The 20,041-nt window shown below is 36.5% G+C and overlaps 2 protein-coding genes across 22 annotated transcripts in view; both read left to right on the plus strand.

The window, feature by feature from the left end:
* The window catches only part of PARD3 (par-3 family cell polarity regulator), a 651,879-nt gene that overhangs the window by 491,224 nt on the left and 140,614 nt on the right, over positions 1-20,041 (plus strand). For all 21 annotated transcript variants that reach the window (XM_055308634.1, XM_055308637.1, XM_055308641.1 and 18 more), the window contains one exon: positions 11,577-11,819. In XM_055308634.1, coding sequence (XP_055164609.1) covers positions 11,577-11,819 — 243 coding nt within the window. The remainder of the gene's footprint in view (positions 1-11,576; positions 11,820-20,041) is intronic.
* On the plus strand, positions 8,871-9,302 carry LOC129499044 (U1 small nuclear ribonucleoprotein C-like). Its single transcript, XM_055308645.1, has one exon. The coding sequence runs from the start codon at positions 8,871-8,873 to the stop codon at positions 9,300-9,302; it is 432 nt and encodes a 143-aa protein (XP_055164620.1).

The raw sequence follows: 20,041 nt of genomic DNA on the forward strand, positions 1-20,041 counted from the left end.
AGTATTTTATTATAATTTTTAAGACTATTTCTCTGGAAATAAAACTTTGAATTTTTATAGTTCACTTAAAATATTTTTATCTATAATAAGAATTGAGAAGGCTTTTGTGCTATGTTGTCTTCCTCTCAAACCTCATGTTTGTTTCTTTTTTTTTCTACTTCCCTATCATATTTTATGACATTTTCCACTTAAACTTGATTGCATCTTTTCCAGAAAATTTGTTATCTGTTGTTGAGCCATTCCATTGTAAGAACCCCAAGACCGCAAAATGAATGAAAAATTACTTTAAGCAGATAATCGAAAACCATTTTTATAAGTGATTAGAATTTCTCTTGTAATTCCCAGGGGATGAGAAAGCTGCCTCGCACTTCTGTTAGAGTTTACAGGCTCGCAGGGCGCTCCTCCGTATCTTCATTTGGCAGTTTCAGAGCTGCCACAGCAAGAGACACTCTACCTGTTGTATTTTTAATAACCTGGGGAATGAGGAAGTTTCTGGTGCCTTGATGAAGGCTAAAAGACTCAATATTGTCCATAACTAACATGAGAATCCAGCAGCTTCACTTCCAGATTCTCGCTAACAATTCTAGAGTCGAGGCCCTTTCGAGTCTTACGCTTAATGAATGAAAGAACTAGAAAGAATATTCTACCGTGGTTTTCTTTCGAAGAGATTAATGTTTGGATATTTTTCCATTCATCCTCTCCCTCGTTTGAGGCTTTAGGCTAGGATAGTTACTCTGATTCTCTTGGCTTTTCAGAGTATTAAATATGTAAATGGGAAAAACAGGGACTTAATTTGTGATGAAAGTCTGGGTTTATTCTTCTGGTTCTTCCCCAAGTTTTTGTTTTTTTGAATCCTTCCATTTTCTTGCTTTCTAGGACTCTTTCTAATCCTCACCAATTTTGGGATCCCTAAACTCATGAATAAGCTCACTGTTGTCAGGACAGGACACACAGTATTCCTTAGTGTGTGCAATATGGCATTTAATTGCTCAGTGCTGTAAACTTCCATCCTAAGAGACTGTAGAAGAGAAGTGTATACCAGCTAAATGAATGTCCTCAGATTTATCCACAGGCAAATACCTGGTTTAGTTGGAGAACAATCTAAGCGATACAGACATTTTACTTCTTCCCTATCTTGATGCGAACCACAGTGGGGGATAGCTTCATTAGTCCTGTACAGTTGTCCATATTTGCAATATTCTTTTCTTGCAGTTTAAGATGATTACTGTGTTTCAATGCAGAATTCTCTCAACACTTTCCAAGATACTTGTTGTAATGCATAGTCAAGTTTTGCAGCCAAACAATGATTTTTACATAATGGTTTCACTTGTATTATTAATTTGCCTAAGGCACAGTTCACTTTCAGTTTTGCTTTTAATCTCCATCTCTGTACCTCTAATGATGCAATACTTCTGGGAACTAGGTTGGTCATAATGAATTTACAATGTACAGGAGGCCTAGAATAAAAATCTTTTAGGGTCAAGGAACAGTGAATGGTCCATTAAAAAAATCAATTAGCTTCATAATTTAAGAAAACTATTATTCTCTGACTTTCTATTTCAGTAACGGTTTTTACAAGTATGTTTTATTTAAATTTGTGGATCTTGTAATAAAGCGAGTGAATGCATGAGACATACTGAATTACAGAAGTGAAGTTTGTTTAGTATTTGTTATTTGGCTAGAGCAAATCCTTCCCTTCTTTGTGTGTCCTCCTTTCTGTTCTGTCTGTTGGCATTGGTGGTGCTTTGAGAATGGAATTGCAGCTTCTTTGGGAAGAATTTGGGTGGAGGACTAGATAAAAATGAAAAAACACTGCTTATATTCTCAACATAGCTTTTGCTTCACTGTGGATTAGTAGAGAAGCACCTCCTTTAACATTCTTTACCACTATTGCTATTTGAGTCCCAAAATTATTTTGGCTCACTTCATATAAAAATAGAAAACTTGACATCCCCTGGTTATTAATTATGACATGTCCATATATAAAAATATTTTTGTCTATATGTATCCATGAAGCCTGACTATGACTGAAAATATAAATATGGAACAAGTGAAAGGACAATGAATATAATTTAAAATGTGTTTTCCTACCAGGTTAAGATCTATTTGGATAGTGAAAGTAAATTAGATTCTTTTGAGCATGGGTCTGAGACTTCATCCTTGCTATCATCCTCCTCTTTCCTTCCACTTACTGCCATCCCTTGGAGGTAGGGTCTTGTATAAATACTGTCCACATAGGAGAAGTAAATGAGGAAGACCCCAGCATGGATGTGTCCTCTTGACTCTGCGAGTCCTGCCCTTCCAACACCCTGAGCCTGCATGCCTGGGCTCTCTTCCTTTTTTTTTTTTTTTTTTTTAATTTTTATTTATTTATGATAGTCACAGAGAGAGAGAGGGAGAGAGGCAGAGACATAGGCAGAGGGAGAAGCTGGCTCCATGCACCGGGAGCCAGACGTGGGATTCGATCCTGGGTCTCCAGGATCACAACCTGGGCCAAAGGCAGGCGCTAAACCGCTGTGCCACCCAGGGATCCCCTGGGCTCTCTTCCTGAGAGACAAGGAGTATGGGTAAAATTAGCTGGTCCTGTGATGTGCTATTGTGACTTCTAGCTCCAGACTCCAAACCTAGGTATCTTAGCCTTTCAGAGATGCTATTGGCCACTTTTGGGCTAGGTGGGGAAATGAAGGCGAGTGATGGATATTTGGAGCTGAGGTATGAATTCAGTGCTTTACTGCCCTTACTAGTTTGTCTCTGAGGCGTGCCCAGAGACAAAGCCTCTGTTGTTTCTTTTCCACCACACAAAAGGATTGGACTCCAAAATAGAACATATTTAATTCAATGACCTGTGTCACTTCAGGCCCACTTAGCTACCATTATCTTGACCAAGAATCCAAAGTAATGTTTGGCTTTCTATTGAATTTTTGCTCCACTGGTATCTCTACTTGGGTGCTAAAGGTTGATATATAGGCAGTGTGGTGTGGGAGTTTCCCAAACAGTGGCTAGCAGGAGAAAAAGGGTTCCATGTACAAATGTGTTTGAGAAACACTTGGTTAAGCCAATTTATGCATATTTCTTTACTCCATTATTTCTCAAACCCTACTTTTGTTAATAGACTTTGTGAGTCACGAAGATATGAATAGAGATTCATCATGTCCTAAGTTATTTGTTCACAGAACATCCCCCTTCACTTGTTGTTTTCCATGATATGCCAGCATCTCTCAGGATTCGGTCCCTGGGAAATCTTGGTGGCAAGTGAAGGCCATTGGCTCCTGAGTTAGCCATTTCAAGCTCACTCATCTGACTGGCTGTGGAACATCAGGTTGATTGTTTCATAGAATCGGGAGCAAATGTTGAGCAGTGTTTGCAATGTGCCTCCACATTATGGCTTCTGTTTTGTGTGCTTATAAATCTTATTCCTGAACTTTCATTTTCTGCTTTCTCTTTCCTACATGTTTCTCACCTGTTGAAAGCATATACTTTTTTAAGGTTTTGATTATAATGTATTCTAGTTCTAAATCCATAGAAAATTTGAAAGAAAAACCATAAATTTAAAAATTCTCAATCAACTTTTACCTCAATATCACAAAAAGGTTAAAATCCTGCTTAAAATTATGACTGTTTTCAAAGTAAGAAATGTGGTTAAATATTGTCCCTCTTGGGAATTCAGCATAGATGCCAAATTAGAAGCTTGAATACTGAGAGGTGGCAGTTTTTAGATTTACATGGCAGGGTAAGCTGAAGGACTGATGATGAGTTGAGCCACGCAGCTTCCAAAGGCCACCACTTGCAGCATTTTGCGGGGCAGATGGCAACATTCATTCAGTTGACCACAGACTGCTATTACATTGAACCATTGCTTCCAGTTATCTTGCAGTTTAAATTTCATTCTGCCCTACCTTTAGGTTTTATTTGATAAATGTCTGTAATACTGATTTTTAGAGATCCAGGAATTTTATTCCCAGAATGAAGCTTCTGGATGACAGTGCAATAGGTTGGGAGTTGAATGTTTCCCAAAAGAGTTAATTGCAAGGCCCTAAACATTGTTTTGAAGATATTTAACAACTATCTAATGTGTAGCAATCCAAAATTCACTTTAATTTTTTCTGGTAAACTAATATTAGTATATTTTATCTTCCGTAGACATTTACAGCATTTTTTTTTTATTAACATCACTAAAGGTCAGTTTTGGTTTCTTGGAGTATTCTAAAAAATGCATCATAGTTATTTCATGTATTGACATTTTGTAACTTTGGAGGTAAAATATTTGGGATATAACTAATTTAAGTACACCATAGATTTCCATCCTGAGGAATGGATCACTCAATAGCGATCCTCATGCCTGTACCTTTTCTGGATATACAAAGACCATACTTCATATCCATAAAACAGTTATTTTCATCTTACTCTCCGGCAATTAGTGCTAAAAGCCATTTATTGTAAAAGCGAAAATCCTAATGAACAGAAATGTTACAAGAAGTCTTATGTGTTTTATCTTCATCATGCATCATCCATTTTAATTACAGAAAAGGGTGGTGAATACTGTGACAAGAGTCTAGAATTAAAATCATTAATTGATGTCAAGCTGAAGAGAGACTGTTAGCATGAATTTAGTGACAGCAGGAAAGAAATTAACCTTATTACTTTATTTAGTATATTACATTATTTTGTGTATTGTTGTCTATGCAGGTTCAAGGCAATTTCATTATCATAATGGAAAGGACTTTTTTTTAACAAAAAGAAGAGGTACAGATATGTTTGAACATAACAAATTGACATAAATTCTTCACTTGTTAAAAGTCTCACAAAGTTTTTAAAGTTTTAATTTTTTTTAATGTATCAAGAATAGGGAAGCAGTGCGTGATGATGTTGCTCATCTTACATCAGTCACTGTAGCTGTCTGCCATCATTTAGACCTCAGAATAGTTCTCTTGTTTAACTACGAAGGACTGTCTGAAATGCTTAAAGCAATAGACATTTATTTCTTTGGCTAAATTTTGGGCTAATCAGTTACTTCTGTCATTGCTGAAGTTTGGCCCAAGATAAATTGGTTGGATAATGCTAAACAACAACCTGACTGTTCAAAAAACGAATGGCTCTTACATCTTAGAGATAATTTGTGAACTCAGGGTCATGATAAAAGAATAGAGGGGGCGTCCTTTTAATAGCATTGACCATCTGGAACTATTAAAGGCTGAACTGCAGTATATTCAACTGTCTTTTTTTAAAGTTTCCTTAAGAAACTATATTATTTTTCTTGAGACACCCAAAATATTTTCTCATCTGAGTCAAATATTTCTTTTCTAATTAAATCTCTCTAGAAAGAATGAAAACATATTAATATGTGTTCCAGAGTCCCTTTTCTCACTTTAGAGTAAACAAGACATTCAAATATAAAAGTACATATTAAAGAAAATCATTGATATCTTTTGTTAATCTATGAATTGTCACTAAAATTCACAAAAAACATAGTGCATTCTTGGTTTTAAAAATCTACCTTTCAGTGCCATTCATATAGCAGCAAGCTTTATTAGCAATAATTCCTAGACTGAACTTTTTAAAAAGTTTTAGATGCACATTGGTCCAACCTGGTTACCAAATTCATTCTCCTGTTGCAGCTCAAGCCCCACTTCCGGGGCCACAGGTAGGCTGTAGTGGCATTCTGAAGTTTTTAGCACAACGGTGAGCCGGTGAGCCACCAGAGAGAGAAGGGGGACTCAAACAGCTTTCATGGCTTTGAGCATAAACTCATTGGTGGTGATAAGATAAATTATAAAAATATACATTTTTATGTTATTGGAGCTTAGAAAAAAATTAATGCTTTTAGTAGATAACACTGTAATGTGTATTGGATTCAGTGATTAATGGCAATTAATAATAGTGTACAAATTTGGGTAAAAGGAAGCAGATGAGAGCTGGGCTTTATGAATAGTACCTCATGCTGCCGAGCACTTCTTCTGAGCAATTGACTTGTTAGAAATTGACTCCCAAAATGAAGATTAGTTTCTGTGTATTTGGAACAAAAAAGAACATTCAGTTCCAGGATCCATCAATAATATATTGAAACTATTGTGCAAGAAATTGGGGAAGATTATTTAGGTTTCATGCTTCCCTTGAGAAGAGAATGTTCATATTCTTTTGTCCTGATGGCTTCTTTTCTTAACAGAGCTGCATTTTCCAACATAAGTAAGTTAAATTTTCTTCACTTTTAGTGACCTGAGGTTCAATTACCATAGAGTTCACTCACTTATAAACCAATCTGTTACTCCTCTAGATTTGGGGGGGGGGGTCCTCCAAATTCAGAGATTTTGGCTTTATTTCTGTTGTAGCCTTTCAAATTTCTACAGGTTCCCAAACTTCAAGACTTATGTGAATGCCCAGTCACTCCGTAGTGAGGTGATTCTCTGAAGGTGAGCAAATATAGTAGTAAAGTGGATTATCAGATGAGTGATCATAATTGAGCTTCAAATTAATACCCCATTGAATCGAAGAAAGAAGTCATTTTTCTCTTCAATAGTTTTTCTGGTTGAATACAGTCAAAAAGACAGTATGATGGAAAGAATACAATGATCTCTGAACTTATATGAACTTTTCATCATGAATATCCTGTATTTAGTGTTATATAAATACTTTTATAATAACATCCTTGACTGTCATAATCACTCCTAGGTGAATAAGTAGATTATAGTAAGAAATCTAGTATAAATTTAGCTAACTTTGACATTAGAATTTGCCTCATTATTTTTCTGATGGGTATTCTTTCTGCGGGACTTACATTTATTAGAGTCTAGTACGTTTTTTTTTTTTTTTTTTTTTTAGAATCTAGAACTCTTCCTGATAAAAATTTTCTAACTTTTCAGTAGGCCCTTATGAATTAAGAAAATTATGGGTTCTCAACTCAGGAAATAATGTCCTTCTCAGGAGGTTTTGGGAAGATGTGAAACATTTTTTCTTGCCAACATGGCTGAGGACACTGCTTGATGACGTGGCTGGAACCAGTTGTGCAAGAAGTCTTGCACAATAACAAATTAGCCTTTCTCAAATGTCATTGGACCCCTGTAGAGGAACATTGAGCTAGGTGAATTAACTACTTCCATTTTATAGCTGGGAAATAAAAGAAATTAGAAACAATTTACCTGGCAGGCCCAAAATGTGGATAAACAAGACTAGCTTCATGATGATAAGAGGCTTGATGTAAGAGTTCTTGATGTAAGAAGAAAGCAAGGGAGAAAAATGCACACTTTGCTTGCAGTGGTATCTGACAATTTTCCAGCTTTTTAAAAATCTTTTTATTTTGAAATGATTTTAGATTTATAGGAAGTTACAAAGATGGTACCATTCATCCAGTTTCCACCAACTGTTAAAACGTACATGGCAATAGTACAATATCAAAACCAGGAAATTGGCATTGCTACCACGTGTGTGTTTAGTTGTGTCATCTAATCATGTGTGTCATTTTGAGAATGCTATATCAATGAAATCTTACAGTACCTGACCTTTTGAGATTGACTTTTTTTCCACCTAGCATAATGCCCTGAAATCGATTCTAGTTGCTGTGTGTATCAATAGTCTATTTGTATTGCTGAGTAGTACTCTGTGATAAGGATGTACTTTGGTTTATTTGACCACCTGTTGTCACATATTTTGGTTATTTCCAGTTTTTGAATATTAGAAACGAAGTGTCTATGGACATTTGTGTATGGGTCTTTGTCTAGACTTAAGTTTCTATTTCTTTGGGATAAATGTCCAGAAGTGTAATTGCTAAGTGGTACCATAAGTGTATGTCTAGTTTTATGAGAAACTGCTAGACTATTTTCCACAGTGGTTGTACCATTTTACATTTCCAACAGTAATGTATGGCAGGTGCAGTTTCTTTGCATCCTTGTGAGCATTTGATATTATCACTTTTTTATTTTAGCTGTGCAGTAGTAGCCCATTGTGGTCTTAATTTGCATTTCCCTAATGGCTGGTGATGTAGAAAATCTTTCATGTGCTTGCTATCAATACAACTTTTCAAAGAAATATTGCTTCATGTCTTTTGCTTTTCTAATTGGATTTTCTCATTGCTGCATTTTAAGTGTTCTTTACCTATTCTGGACTTGAATTCTTTGTCAAATATGTGGTTTGCAAATATTTTCTCTCTGTACTTACCCCCCCCCTTTTTAGGATTATTTATTTATTTATTCATGAGAGGCAGAGACATAGGCAAAGGGATAATCAGGACCCTAGGATCACAGCCTGAGCCAAAGGCAGATGCTCAACCACTGAGCCACCCAGGGTTCTCTCATCCTCTTAATAGAGTCTTTTGGAAAGGAAATGCTTTTAGTTTTGATGACATTCAGTTTTCTGTCTTTTCTTTATGAATGATGCTTTGATGCCATTTTTAGAGATTATTCCCCTCGTGTTAGGTCCTAAAGATTTTCTTCTAAAGTATTATAGTATTACATTTTCACATTTAAATCTGTAATTCATTTTGGATTGATTTTGTATAAGGTATGATGTGTAAATTCAGGGTGTTTTGTTTTGTTTTGTTTCTGTTTTTGGCCTGGGACATTTATTTGTGCCAGCACTGTTTGTTGAAAAGAATGCTTTGTTTCATTGAATTGCTTTTGCATAATTAAGAAAAATCAGTTGACCTTACTTGGCTATTTTTGGGTTCTTTCTTCTGTTCTATTGATCTGTGTGTCCATCCGTAGATTCCACACAGTGTTGATGACCATGGCTATGTTCCAAGTCTCGGAATCAGGAAGTGTGGTTTTCCAGTTTATTATTCTTTTTTATAATTGTTTAGCCACTCTATCCTTTGCCTTTCCATATAAATTTAAAAATAATCTCCTTTCGGGGACGGAGTGGCCAATGGCCTGCAGAGCAACATGCCTAAGTTTTATTGTGACTACTGCGACACATACCTCACCCATGACTCTCTATCTGTGAGAAAGACACACTGCAGTGGTAGGAAACACAAAGAGAATGTGAAAGACTACTATCAGAAATGGATAGAAGAGCAGGCTCAGAGCCTGATCAACAAAACAACCACTGCATTTCAACAAGGAAAGATACCTCCTACTCCATTCTCTGTTCCTCCTCCTGCAGGGGCAATTATCCCACCTCCCCCCAGTCTCCCATGTCCTCCTCGCCCTGGTATGATGCCAGCCCCCCATATGGGGGACCCCCCCATGATGCCAATGATGGGCCCTCCTCCTGGAATGATGCCAATGGGACCTGCTCCTGGAATGAGGCCACCTATGGAAGGCCACATGCCAGTGATGCCTGGGCCCCCAATAGACCTCTTGCCCGTCCCATGATGGTGCCCACTCGGCCTGGAGTGACTCGACCAGACAGATAAGGAGAGACAGGAACCTCTTTATATTAATTTTATATTACTTGTTCTACTTCACCAGGAGATCATGGTGCTGTGACTCTGGATGTTTTCTAACAGCATGACAAGGAAGACTTGCTTCCCTTTCCTATCAAAGAGAGAATGGTTTTTGCAGGGGAGTAGTGGGACCAAAAAAAAAAAAAAAAGGCAATTTTCATTTGTATTGTGAAATGTGAAAATAAAATTGTCAACTGTTTTAGTTAAAAAAAAAAATCTCCTTTCTATCTACAGGAATCTTTCTGGGGTTTGTATGCAATTATGTTAAACCTGGATATCAACTTGGGGAGAATTGACTTCTTTACTCCGTTGAGTCTTTGATTCATAGTCCCCATAAATCTCTCCATTTTTTAGATCTGTGATTTCATTCATCAGCATTGTATAGTTTTTAGCATACGAGTCTTGTCCATATTTTGTTTGATTGATATCTATATGTTTATACCTATCTATAAAAAACCCTTCAGTTTATATCTGTTTATTCCATTTTTATGCTTATAAATGGTATTCTTAATTTCAGCATCCATGTTCATTGACAACATATAGAAATACAATGGATGTTGTTTCTTGATTCTGTATGTTGTTACTTTGCTGAACTTGATCTTTAGTTCTAGAAGACTTTTATAGATTCCTTGGGGTTTTCTATGGATGTAGACCTGCAATGACATCATTATGTCATCCACAAATAAGAATGGTTTTATCTCTTTTAATTTTTCCAGTCTGTATACCACCCATGTCTTTTTCTAGGCTGATGGCATTTTTTAGAATTTCCAGCCCTCTGGGAGAGGAGACATTTCTGCCCTTTCCTAATCTTAAGATTCAGCCTTTCTCCATGATGTATGATGTTAACTAACAGATTTTTTTGTAGATGCTTTTTATCAAGTTTAGCAAGTTAGTTATAATTATTAGTTTGTTGGAGAGCTTCTGCCATGATGGGTGTTGAATTTTGTCAGATATTTTTTCTGCATCGGTTAATATGATCATGTGATTTTCTTCTTTAGCCTGTTAATTTGTTGGATTACATTGACTTTTTGAATATTGAATCAGCCTTGAATTCCTGCAATAAGCATCACTTGTTCATGATTTTTATATAGTGCTCAGTTCTATTTGGTGATATTTTTGTTAAGGATTTTTGTTTCTACATTCATGAAAGATATTGGCTCTTAGTTTTGTTTTGCTTTTTAATTTTTTATCCTGTCTTCATCAGACTTTTGTATCTTTTCCGTATTTTGAATATATACTTATACGTCATTTATGCTAGCAAATATGAAAAAAGCAAATAACTTTGCAATAAAATGTTAAACTCAGTCTAACATTTTGCTTTATATACATAAGACTTCACTTTTAAGTACACGGTTAAATTTATAAGTATGTAATGGAAATACTTTGCCAACAAAAATCATTAAAATTCTATTGAGGGTTGTTTAGTTATTTTTAGATAGCTAAGATCAAGGTAAGATATGAATTATATCAATATATTATAGGTTAGAAGGCCTTTCTACCAAGTAGCTCTCAACAAAATCTTAGGAAATATTTAAACAATCTTCAGTAAAAGTGGTTATTTAAGATCTGTTTCTTAGTTATAACACAGCCAAGTTTTATTTCATGATTTGATCGGATGCATGCCTTCTAGTCCATCTCAGGATTTGCCAGTTCTGTATACATCAACTAAAATAAAAACTGGTGTCATTAAACAAAGATCTTCTTTTGCCATTAATAGAGAATTATGGTGTGGATTCATGTTTAGGCTTCCTAATATGTTGAATGTGTATGTTATATTTATAAGGAGTAAGATATATACAGTATGTACCCGCATATAAATATATACATATATAGTAGGTATGTGTGTGTAACTTTAAAAAAAAAATCACTTTAAAAAAAAAAATCATGAGTAAGACCCACATGGATATCTAAAGCTATCTGTTCCTGGTGAATTTCTAAAACTAATTAATGAGTGGCAATTAAGATGTAAATCATGACTATTATTTTATTTTCAAGAACAAAAGCTATTTGAAGTTATTACTTTGGAGCATCCATGACATTACCTTGACAATCTAAAATGACTTTAACATTGTTTATACCATCAATCTTCTTATAGCTGCATGAAATAAAATGTATTTTACAACATATTTTGATGAATGTTTCTATATGCAGCTCTTAGAAAAAGCATAGTTTCTCTTGTTTCAACTTTGTTCTAATTTTACAGGATACAAGCCAAAACTCGTGAATTTAGAGAGCGACAAGCTCGAGAGCGTGACTATGCTGAAATCCAAGATTTTCATCGGACATTGGGTTGTAACGATGAGTTGATGTATGGGGGAATGTCTTCATATGAAGGTTCTATGGCGCTCAACACCAGACCCCAGAGCCCAAGAGAAGGGCATATGATGGATGCTTTGTATGCCCAAGTGAAGAAACCACGGAATTCCAAACCTTCATCTGTAGACAGGTAGGCTCCAGGAGCAATCAAGGTATTGCTTCCAAATCAACTTTTATATAGTTTTTGACAAGGGAGTGGATTGTTCATCAATTCTCAAACCAGGACTGCCTTTTATTAATGGCCTTTAGAAAGCCGTTGTGTCTAAAAGTATTGAGTTTACACAAATCGAAGCTTAATGGAAAGAGGAGCAGAGGTTTTGATAGCTTTTCTAATGATTCCAACATATTTCGTCTTGTTCTTAAAGTCACTTTAGACTGGAGAACAAAACTATAGTTTGTAGCTCAAATAAAAAGCAAACTTGAAATTATAGCTTTTTTACTTAAGCTGCATTTCCTTTTGTTGCTAACAGAGCCTGTAGTTATGGTAATTAAATAGATTGAGAGTGGCATGATTTGTTTGAATTATGATTTACTTAAAGGGCTGTTTTTTTTGGTGACATGATTTTCTATTATAAAGAAATTAGTGAATGAGATGTATAATATAACCAGTCTCCAAATTGGTTGTTAATAGCCACAGATCATAGGTGTGATTATGGATATTAATAGAGCACAAAGGAGTGAAATGTTGACTCTCTACTAATGACTACATATTTATTTCAAAATTTAACTGAGTATATGGCAATGTATTTATTAGTGGCTATATATTTATTTCAAATTCTGAAACATTTTAAAAACATAGTTTTCTAACTTGCCATTTGTATGTTCAAACACCTTATAAAGTTTAGTTCATGAAGAAAATAATTCTCATTTATTTTTATCTGAAACATAAGCATGTTGTCATAAACAATATACTAATCTCATCATATATTATAATGGTCTTATAATCATTGCTCTCTAGAGGAGCTAGGCTTTGAATGTTCAAACTAAGTTTCACCTAAAAGGTGTGGTTCTCAAACTTTGGCTTGCATCAGAATCACCTGGCGGGCTTCTTTGACCACAGATTGCTGAACCTTTCCCTAGAATTTTGATTCAGCAGGCCTACAAAGGAGTAGAGCCTAGAGTTTGCAGTTCTAACAAGTTTTGTTTTTTGAGGCTAATGCTGCTGGTCTCTAGTGCTGCACTTTATGAACCCCTACAGGACTAGAGAGGCGTTGGAATTAGTTTGTCTCTAGCACCAATGTGTTAACTTGGCTGCTATGTTTTCCAAATAGTCTATGTTTTAGTTATTTATTTCCAGCTATTTTTTAATAGAGGTTTGCAAATGTTAACAGATAACCTTCAGGCAAACCCAGAGGAAGCATTTTAAAAGGTAGCAAAAGGAGGTAGGCCTTAAGGTAAAACTAGTCCGTTTTCTTTTCTCTCCTTTCCTTTTTTCTCTTTTCTCTTTTTTCTTTTCTTTCTTTCTTTTTCTTTCTTTCTTTCTTTCTTTCTTTCTTTCTTTCTTTCTTTCTTTCTTCCTTTCTTTCTCTTCTTTTGCTGGGTTTTAGATTATCTTTATTAGGAAAATCTGTTTGATGTTGACTGTAATGAGTAAGTAATATAAGTTAATATTTAAATTCCTTTGGCGTGATCACCTAGAAAGTACAAAGTGCTTGTTAACTAACATGATGTGTCAGGACTCAAAGAATAAGGTCATTATCAGTAACAGTGTTTTCATAAGAAACTTCTTACTTGGTTTTTGTTCTATTTGTGAAAGCTTCTTGTAGAAGGTCAAATAGCACTTGAAGGCCTTGACTTGTCCTATTGAGAGTGGTTTTCTTAGGAGAAAGGACAGCACAAACATTGGCATTGCCCGTTAGTAACTTTTGGAAGAACTAAAAGAAAATTAATATTGTATTGATCACTGATAAAAAATTTTAAACATTCCCAGTTCCTCCCACATCTGGTTTGAAAATCTGGTAAGTAATGGATGTGCTTGTAGTGGTTGTTCACCTGGCTTCGAAATCCTACCTGTCATGAGGGACGGGAGTCCACAGGGATCTCTCCAGCCCCTGAGGGCCAGAATCAGTTGTTTAAATCCCAATTTAAAACCCCAGAGCCCTGCAAGAGTCTAAATCTCCCCTGACAATTTCTGCAGATTTTTAAAAGGACTTATGTGCTCAGAGCACCATCTGCTACTGGACTCAGGCATCCTGCCTATGCTCTTGGCTCTGCACTGTGCTGAGCCCACACTGAAACTCAGCCTCCTAAACTAATTTCTTTTGAAAACCCACTTGCCAGAACATTTCTGAGGAGACTTTTGTCTTGGGGATGAGTTGTACCAGGCAGTGAACAGCTCAAAAATCACATCATAGACATTGCTATATTCAAAATTCCCCTCAGCCTCACTCAAGCATGTCCTAGACAGCTATGTACCACTGGGGACCTTCAGTTCTATGCATCTGGGCACCCCAAAGGGTGATTGGACTAGAGGATTTCTAAGGCACTGCCCACTCAAGAGAAAGAGACACTTTATTTTTTCTTTAAAAGGGATCACAGGAACTTTATAGATTTCTGTAATTCTTACTTTTACAGAGAACAAGATGTCCATCAAACAATGATATTAGTAATACAAAACGTTGGGAGTTATCACACCTGTAAAGTGCTCACTTACCAACCTGTCACCAAATATGAATTTGGCTTGGAAATAACAGTATTGCCTCTGCTGTCCTTTTCTGTCAGGGAGAAAGTGGTGGAAAAGTGGCTTTCAGACTTAGTAGTAATAGAGACCCTTTAAAGGACAATGTCTTGATACTGCGTACAGAATTAAATAGTTTTGATTATAATGTTACTTAAATATGTATAAAAATAAAATAGGGCTAAACTCCTTCTGTTTACAGCCATTATACAACTATAAAACCAAACATCTTTACAAATTAAATACAAACGAAACGACAAAACCATTACATTCAAATGAATAGCATTAATTTAATGTGGCCAATAATGTGTTTTAAAATCTAAACTCTTAGACAAATCATTAATATGGTGGTGTGGCTGCTCTTTGGCAAGTTCATTTGAGTTTGCGCACCTACCCACACAGGCCAAGGGCTGACTCCATTCCCACATCCTTTTCTCAGTAAGATTTCTGCAGTTCTTTTGCATGTTTGCACCCAGCTACCTTTGGCCTATATGTCACATCGATGCATCATTTACATGTGAAGTCCAACTTGCTCTAGTATCAGTAACTTGAGACAGAAAAATGTCATTTCTTGGTGACTTCATGTTTGTGAACTTCAATTCAGACAGTGAAATAACACATTAATAAGATAATCTAGAAATGTTTATATTAAAAAGTAATCACTCAAATGAAAACAAAACACTTAACACTCCTCAGAGTGTATCTCCTGTATGAAGAATATAACCAATAAAGAAACTTCCATCAGTTAATTAAATTTCACCAAAATTTGCAACTGGTGAACTGGTGCAACTTTATCATTCAAATTTTGGACTTCATGGGAGCATAGGTATTCAGTTGACCATCTGTTTCTGGGATTTTCATTGTTTGGTAAGAAAGCAGTATTCTGAATTTCATTGCTTAATCATTTTGATTGATCTTATAGTCAGAAACGTGCATCCGTTAGGCCCACATGGAAATAGCCAGGGCTAATTCATTAAGTGCTATGAATTTGATGTCAAAATAGGATACTTTCTCAATTTCCACATATTATTTATAAAATGCTTTTTTTTTATAGGGTCCCTTCATACTATGTCTAGAAATATTTGCATGCTGGTTTAATTTGATGGACATATGAACTCTTGCCTGACTGTATATGTTGGTCCCAGCGTCATTGTTTACTACTTTTTATTAATGATCTGGGTAACATTTTGACTTCTCCTATTGGGTTGATGCTAAAGAGAAGCCAACCCTCCCTTCTGTTTTATGTGAATAACAAGGTTTGAACTGATAAAAACATTGGTGTGCTTATATTTTATCTTGATTATAACCAGAGACCTCAAGGATTTAGCTATGTAAATAATTCATAACTCTATATTTCTTTGACAAGACTGTATTTCCTACTTGATTATTATATTATTGTATATTCAGCTGGCTGGAATACTTACTTGAAAGTCTGATATGGTGCTCTCTGATAGATTTCTTCCCCACCATGGAAGACATCCCAGCTACCTGCCACCCAACACCTACTCTCTCCTTTCTCCTTGCTTAATAGAATCCCAATTTTGTTCAGGCTGGCAATGTGCCCAGATAAAAATTCAATTTCCCAGGCTCCTTTGCAGTGAAAGGTGATTATGTGACATCATTACGACTAATGAGTTAGAAGTGGATCTGGGTGGAACTTTCTGCAAAGCTTGTTTATTTATGATTGGAAAAAATGGAGCCAATTCAGCTTTTTCCCTTTGCCATTTCCCCTTCTTCCTGCCTAGAACTTGGGTGGGTGCTCCAAGGTTGGGTTTATCTAACAATCTTGAGGTTGAAGGCCATTGTAGAGGAAGATGAAGCAGCCTGTTCCCTTAAGCAAGGGTTCTAGTCCCGGCATGCCCGCCCTCTTTGTTACCTTTGCAACTGAGCCCCTTACTTGTCTAAGTCATTCTTCATCATGTTTGTTTTATGGAGCCAAATAGCATTTTGAGTCTAGCAAATTATGCACATAAGAACCCAAAGGGAATGATCATGCCCAGATCAAGACTGTCTAAAGAACTATCCCCTGGTCAAATCATCTCCATGATGTTTTGTGAAGTTAAATAGTGGGCAAAATGTTCCCGTGTTGCTTGATTAGTTCTTCTACTTTCCACTTTATTTAGCCTGTACTTAAATAAATGTTACCAATCAAATGTCTGCTAGCATCCATCCTTTTTCACTCTGATATAGCACGATCTCCTGGCAACTCCTACCTCTATCAGCAATCCTGCTATGGAGCAGGAAGCAGTAGTGTGTAATGTCCAGGAGCCTGAACTATGGAGCACACTCCCTGAGTTTGGTTCTGGGTTCTTCCACTATAAGCTGTGCAAACTCTCTGCTTCATTTTCGTCATCTGTAAAATAAGGATAATAATGACACTTACTTTATCAGGCTCTGGAAGAACTAAATTTGTCCACACATGTAAAGCACCTGGGTACCTGGGTAGCTCAATCGATTAAGCGTCTGGCTTTTAATTTCTGCTCAGGTCATGATCTCAGGGTCATGGGATCAAGCCCCAAGTTGGGGTGGGGGTGGGGTCCATGCTCAGTGGAGAGTCTGCTTCTCTCCCTCTTACCCTCCCCCTGCTCCCACACACATTCTCTCTCTTTCTCTTTATACACACACACACACACACACACACACACTAAATAATAAAAAATACATATAAAGCACTTATGTAGTCCACAATAAACCCTATTTAAGTGTTTGATGTTGCTATTGTTTGTTAGGAAATGAGTGTTTTCCCTTAGGAAAACAGCATCCCCACCTGGATGCAGAAACAAGCAAAGAATAAAATTGAAATGAATTAAAGTAGGTTTTATTCCTTACACATAATATACATGTAAAAGTGGGCATGCAACTCTGCTGATACCACTTTAGTCGTTCAATCGCTTGGTCTCTAAGTATTCTCCGTAAGTCACGTCACATCATGAACATTTCTTTCATGAAACATGAAAGAAATGTTCATTTTTAAATTAGGACTTACTGGGTTCAGTATGAGGCCGAGTGCAAGTACTTGTAAGTGCTGAGTACTGTAAAGTGGCTTATTTGAGAGAGTAAGTAGGGTGATAGTTGTGGAAGAATGTTATCTCTCACTTGATTTCAGGCCTTTGACAATTTGAAAGTCTTCATTTTATACTTTCCTGGAATTCTTTGAAGTTCTTCATGCTCTGTTTTCATGAGATTCTTGCTGATTCCAAACTTGCAAAGCTCCAGGGAAATATGGAGACTTGAACTTCTTTTTTTTTTTTTTTTTTTTTTTTTGAGACTTGAACTTCTTAAACCTTGTCTAAAATTTTGACATTTCTATTTACATCAGATTATCTCCAGGCAGGGCAGACAGGCAGGAATCATGATCTTAAGAACTGTCATAGACTGTATTCTAGAATAGTGATTTTTCAAATTTTAGCTTGCATACAAGGAACCTGGAATACTTCTCACAAATGCAGCTTTGTTGACCTCTTCTCATATTCTGATTCAGTAGGTCTGGTTGGGGACTAAGAACCCACATTTTCAACAAGCACCTTAGTTGATTGTAATGCAACTGGTCCATTCATACTTTGGAAGGCACTACTCTTGGGCCAATGAAAACAAACAAAATAAAATTGGAACTCTAATGTAAGTTAGTTTATTAAGGTCTATTAACAATGAAGCTACAAAATAATTTATAGTTTGTATATTAGGCACAGCTCTATCTTGGCATTCATATATGTCCATTGTTCACTTATCATTAAACAATCATTTTGTTTAAAAGGTCAACTGCAAGGGCACCTGAGTGGCTCAGTTGGTTAAGTGTCTGCTTTCGGCTCAGGTCATAATCCCAGGGTCCTGGGATCGAGCCCTGCATCGGGCTCCCTGCTCAGCTAAGAGTCTCCTTCTCCCCTTCCCATTCCCCCTGCTTGTGTACGCGCTCTCTCTCTCTCTCTCTGTCAAATAAATAAAGAAAATCTTTAAAAAAAAAAATAAAAGGTCAACTACAGGCATAATATTCATACTTTATTCAGTGTTTCTTGACACTTACCAAAAGTTTCTTTTCACATAAGTTATACAACTCCAATTTAAAAGCTTAGTATCCTTTGAATTCTAACAAAGAATTGATGAAGTGCTGGTCAGTAATATTTTTATTTACTTGAGGCCATCAAGCAATTCATATCTTTACATCTAGATACAGAATCTATAGTTAAAGACTCTACAGAAAAACCGCTCTAATGGACATTTGCTGACTGTCACCATGCAATCATTTGCCACCAAGAGTGCATTGTCCTCAAATATAATTGAAATAAAATAGGTACTGTGCTGCTATAAATCTAAATAGCAGGAAAATAGTAGGCTAGACTCCGCCAGCTTGTTCAGGACACCTTAATGGAAATATAAATACCATAATCATATGCTTTTTGCCTGCATTTCACTACTGAAAAGAAATGTGGATTTTAAAAGAAAAGACCCTGTGAACTTGCTTCCCCCCCATTAAAACTGAAATCCAATTGTGTCAAAAGGAAGTGTGACAAACATAGAACAAAACAAATTTTCTTAGATATAGGTAGTTATTAAACAAGTGCTCTTTTTAAAATGTTGAGTCACATAACAAAGTTGTATTTGCTATTCAAAAAGTCAAATACCACTTTATTTACTTACATTTACTTGGTATTATTCATCTCTGCTTTTCTTGAAATGTGAGAAAATGATTCTCAAACGTATACATCTCATTGTCATAATGAGTTTTTCAAGTTGGTGCCATTTTGCTAATTAATGCGCTCTGTCCAGGTCCCTTCTCATTGACCTTGGCTATCTTTTTTCTGACCTTGGCCAGTTCCATTCACCTCAGCAAATGTCCCAAACTTGGTGGTTCCCTTCAACATGCCTCTCTTGTCCAAACCTACCACCCCCCTCCATCTGTGCCCAGTCTCCTTTCCTTTCCACACTCACTGCAGGCCAGGTCTCCTTCCAGGCCAATTCTGTGCATGCTCTGTGCACACTCTGCCAACCCTCCCCACTCCCACCCTCCCACTCCCTGCAAGAAGCCTGCTCCATCAGTCCTTCTTTTGGGCTCCTTCTTCAGCCTGTGCCTCTCTACTCACTCTTCCACAGAGTGGTAAACATGCCGATGTCTTTATGATGCTGTTTAAAAAAAAAACAACAACACTTTTTTACCCTCCAGCTATTTTGTGCTCTATTTTTCCTCTGTACTTCTAATTCAAACTTCTTGAAAGAGTAATCTAGATTTGATATAAACTGATGTATCTTCTTTCCCACATCTCATTCATTCCATGCAGTAGGCACAAAAATGCCTTCCACCTCCACCCAAGATGCCCATCTCCTAATCCCTGAAACCTCTGAACACGTTGCTCTAGTTATACAGCAAAAAGGACATTGCAGATCTGATTGAGTTAAGGGTCTTAAAATGGGGAGATTTTCCTAGATTACCTATTCCAATGGGCTCAGTGGAATCACAGGAGTCGTCATAAGTGAAAGAGGGAGACAGGAGAGTCAGAGCCAGAGAGAAATTTGAAGATGCTGGAGTGTTGGCTTTAAAGACAGAAAGGGATGGTGACACAAGGAATACCGGTGGCTTCTAGGAGTTGGAAAAGGCAAGGATACAGTCTCCCCTAGAGCCTCTGGAAGGAACATGACACTACTGGCACCTTGATTTTAGCCCAGTGAAACCCATTTTGGAC

Source organism: Nyctereutes procyonoides, unplaced genomic scaffold (assembly GCF_905146905.1).
Source record: "Nyctereutes procyonoides isolate TBG_1078 unplaced genomic scaffold, NYPRO_anot_genome, whole genome shotgun sequence".
NCBI classification, from domain to species: domain Eukaryota; kingdom Metazoa; phylum Chordata; class Mammalia; order Carnivora; family Canidae; genus Nyctereutes; species Nyctereutes procyonoides.

Coding starts and splice junctions, on each gene's coding strand:
- LOC129499044 (XM_055308645.1), top strand. CDS start 8,871: ATGCCTAAGTTTTATTGTGACTACTGCGACACATACCTCACCCATGAC.